The following is a 3,946-nucleotide window of genomic DNA, read 5'->3' as shown; positions in this document are numbered from 1 at the left end:
AATTTATATCTTAAAGAGTAAATGGTAGACCAATATTTGAAAACTTACACTGGTTTTAAAATATATCTATAGTGAAAAATTTTAAAAGTGGAGCTAAACTTGTGTTTTTTTTTTAAACTTATGGTAAGACCAAAAACTTATGTTTTTAATTTTGTTTAAGCTATTTGTTCTAGTTAATTTTTATTTCGATATCCCTCTTCAGCTTAAAGGGATATCCGTCTTCAGCTTAAAGTCCCTCTCTCTATATAAAACTTAAAAGGAAGAAAACAAATACCACAAATGGCATAGTCTTAGCCTATTCATTCCACTTTCTGTTTTTCCTCCTCTTTTTTTCTTATTCCATTTGATTCTCCGACTCATAGAAAGAGTTCTCAATTATAATGGAAAGAAGAAACTAACGAGAAACGACCAAAGCTTTAGCAAACAGTACCTTGTCTTCTGTTTCAAAAACAGGCGATAATGTCTTGTAATAATGGAATGTCTTTTTTCCCTTCAAGTTTCATAATCCAAAACTCTTACGAAGACGATCATCCTCATCAGACTCCATCTCTTGCACCCCTCCTTCCTTCTTGCTCCATGCCTCAAGATCTCAATGGTATGCCCAAACACAGATATTCTTACTCATGATCTTCTCTGTTTACTAAACCTCTGTTGTTTGCTCTGTTTTCAGGATTTGCTTCGTTTATAGGTAAGCAAATATTAGAAGAGGATTATTCAGATGATGGGTCTCAGATGGGAGAGAAGAAGAGGAGATTGAACATGGAGCAAGTGAAGACATTGGAGAAGACTTTCGAGCTTGGAAACAAACTTGAACCAGAGAGGAAAATGCAGTTGGCTCGTGCCTTAGGTTTACAGCCAAGACAGATCGCGATTTGGTTTCAGAACAGAAGAGCTCGCTGGAAAACAAAGCAGCTAGAGAAAGATTATGATACTCTTAAACTAAAATTCGATGCACTTAAAGCTGAAAACGATCGTCTTCAAACTCACAATGAGAAACTCCAAGCTGAGGTAATTAACCTCACAATTTTCTCTAGAAGTTAAAAATTTAGTCTAAATTCAATTGTTTTATATGTTTAGTTTCACTAAGGTTAAAAGACTGAATCTCTTAGTTTCTTTTATTTCTAAAAATGTAAAAAAATCAAGATTTTTGGTTAAATCAATCTCATAATTTTCGTAAATATTAAAAGATTGACCTTTTGTTTTGTTCTTTTGTTCGTAATTTGTTAGGGTGAATAAATATTTTTTCTGAAAAATGTTAAAGATTAAAGTTTATATATATTATTTGTTAATAATTATTGGGATCAGGAATTGCTTTCAAGTAGGGTTAATAAACTGCACATGATTAATGGCTTTTCAAACATCACCACCTCTTCTTTTCTTCTCTCTTGTGTGCAACAAAGATCTGAAAAACAATAGCCTTCTAATGTTTATCACATTATACAGCACTGTTTTTTTTTTCCGAATCTTGATGGGTTTTGTTAAATACAGATTATGGGATTAAAAAATAAAGAACAAACAAAATCTATAAATCTGAACAAAGAAACAGAAGGGTCTTGCAGTAACAAAAGCGACAACATCTCCGATAATCTCAGACTTGATATCTCGACGCCACCGCCGCCATCAATAGAAAGCACAATAACCGCAGGTCACCCACCGCCGCCGCAAACAGTTGGTCGACACTTCTTCCCACCGTCGCCAGCCACCGCCAGGACCACCACAACGACGTTGCAGTTCTTTCAAAACTCGTCTTCAGGACAGAGTATGGTTAAAGAAGAGAACAGTATCAGTAACATGTTCTGTGCAACGGATGACCACTCTGGTTTTTGGCCATGGCTTGATCAGCAACAGTACAATTGAAACTGGTTTAAAAAAAAAAAATACATATCTTGTTTTTGTTTTCAATTTTGATAAATAAAGAAGAACCCATGCATGTTTCAAATTGGAATATATATTTCCTATTATTTTTAAGTAATGAGATGTAAAATTGCACAAAAAAAAAAGTAATGAGATGTAAAAAAATTGTTTACATAAAAAATATCTATCATCATCAGAAAAGAAAAAAAAATATCATCATCATCTATCAACATTTTTTACGCGAATATATATGGAGAAAAAAGCTTATATATAAAATTGTTTGGTCGTGGGTACTGGCAGGGTGGCACCATGTGTTCATAGTCGTCATATGCAGAAGTGGGGAAAATATACAATGAAAAGGACATTTTCCATGTAGCAAATTATTAAGTTTGTTTGAATCCATGAAATAAATTCTGCATATGTCATGATTCAGTCGAGAGGGTTAAAAGACCAAAAATATGATGGGACAAAATCTAAAGGAGCTAATCATGGGACCTTACGATATTTTAGTCTGAGGACGGAGCAGACCATCAATTTCATATCCCTCTTTTTTACATTCCTTTTCTTACAATTACAACTTCACCACGTGCTTCTTTTCTTTAAAAATATCTCTGTCGATAAAAGTTCTGAGAACACTCACGTCGTCCAGAGACTGTGAGTACTACACGAGATATAAGCGTTGAAGCTGACTTAATATTCAATATTTGGCTATCTGATATTATATGAATATCATCATTACATGCTCAACACAATTCCATGAGTATCATCATTATATACATTTTATCCCTCAGGTTATAGTTCTATTAATTAGAAGACACTGTAAATGTGACGAGTAAGAGGGAAACAGCAAGAGGAATAGACACACAGATTCCAATGGAGATAGATGAAACGGACAAATAGAGTTGGAGGAAAGCAAACAATTTGGGGTTGGAAGTTGTAAGTGTCATTGCACCAAAAAGTAGTAAGTGTCACTCTCCTTTTTGATCGACTCTTCCCTTTTACCCTAGTTCCACAACCAAATGGCCGACACTTTTTGAACTTCTCGAAATCTCTTAGAAATCGATTCTCTTTTATGATAAAGGTTTTAATGTCGAATTCGAATCACAATATCTCATTCGAAGTGGAAGGAAACATTTTGTTACGGATATGGCGATCTGGTTTGGCTTCCGATCGACAGCCATAGTTTCTCATCCAAACCAGTTTTTATATCATTTTATTCATGAAACAATAAAATTATAGTCACACCAGTTGTATTTTTTTTATTCGAATAAATTTAATTTTTTTTTCAAAACAAAAAGTTTTAAATTTCACTGAATATTTATGTATTTTTCAAATAAATCAATTGAGTTACATTACATATCTTTGTTTATGATATACATGATGTAAGAAATAATTTGTTCAGGACTTAGACGCAAGCGAAAGAAGAAAGCAACCAAAGAAATTTTGTGAATAAAAGTTTACTGGGGCCTAAAGATGTAGAGATACTAAGGCCAACATTGCGTTTTAGCGACACTGATGCAACATTTTGGTTGCCATAATTTCAGTGTGTCGCTGATCTTTTTCTCTGTACCGGCTTCATCGACCTCTTTAAAATCAGGATAACTGAGATGTAACTCACTACATAATTTTGAATAAGTCAATTAAAATACTACTCCATATGTTCCTATATGATGCATTATTTTGTGTTTATTATTTAAAAACATATTAAAATGATACTTCATATGTTCCTAAGAATACATTTTTTTTGTTTACACATATTAAGAAGACATATATTAAAATTAATTATAAATATATAATTGACAAGTAAATAATTTCCCTAAATTTAAACCAATAGTATACTGCATACAAATGTAAAAGATATATATCATTATGGAATACAATTTTATTTTAAACATTTATTTTCAGGAACAAAGAGTATACTTTTTTTTTTTTTTTGATAATTCAGGGGTTCCCCGCTTCACGGGTCATTCCCCTGGGCCCGGTCAAGCAGCGGTCCACTTCACCCGGTGATGTTAGGAGTTTTCAAGGCTCCTAAGACAAATGTTGTAGTATAGTGATTGTCGAACCAGTTCTGAGGGATATCAAAGCACTG

The 3,946-nt window shown here is 33.2% G+C and overlaps 1 protein-coding gene across 1 annotated transcript; it reads left to right on the top strand.

The window, feature by feature from the left end:
- Nucleotides 1-284: 284 nt before the first annotated feature.
- LOC106298465 (homeobox-leucine zipper protein ATHB-13-like) lies at nt 285-1,975 on the top strand. The gene is made up of 3 exons (XM_013734602.1): nt 285-595; nt 671-1,008; nt 1,489-1,975. The coding sequence occupies exons 1-3, from the start codon at nt 460-462 to the stop codon at nt 1,855-1,857; spliced, it is 843 nt and encodes a 280-aa protein (XP_013590056.1). The 5' UTR covers nt 285-459; the 3' UTR covers nt 1,858-1,975.
- Nucleotides 1,976-3,946: the final 1,971 nt, after the last annotated feature.

Source organism: Brassica oleracea, chromosome C6 (genome assembly GCF_000695525.1).
Source record: "Brassica oleracea var. oleracea cultivar TO1000 chromosome C6, BOL, whole genome shotgun sequence".
NCBI lineage: Eukaryota > Viridiplantae > Streptophyta > Magnoliopsida > Brassicales > Brassicaceae > Brassica > Brassica oleracea.
The sequence above is the reverse complement of the archived record's forward strand: the minus strand, read 5'-3'. Positions and strand labels throughout refer to the sequence as shown.

Bases quoted from the DNA above. Each gene is read 5' to 3' on its own strand.
- LOC106298465 (XM_013734602.1), top strand. From the start codon at position 460: ATGTCTTGTAATAATGGAATGTCTTTTTTCCCTTCAAGTTTCATAATC. The intron at 596-670 runs GTATGCCCAAAC...CTCTGTTTTCAG, and splicing joins CATGCCTCAAGATCTCAATG to GATTTGCTTCGTTTATAGGT. The intron at 1,009-1,488 runs GTAATTAACCTC...TGTTAAATACAG, and splicing joins ATGAGAAACTCCAAGCTGAG to ATTATGGGATTAAAAAATAA.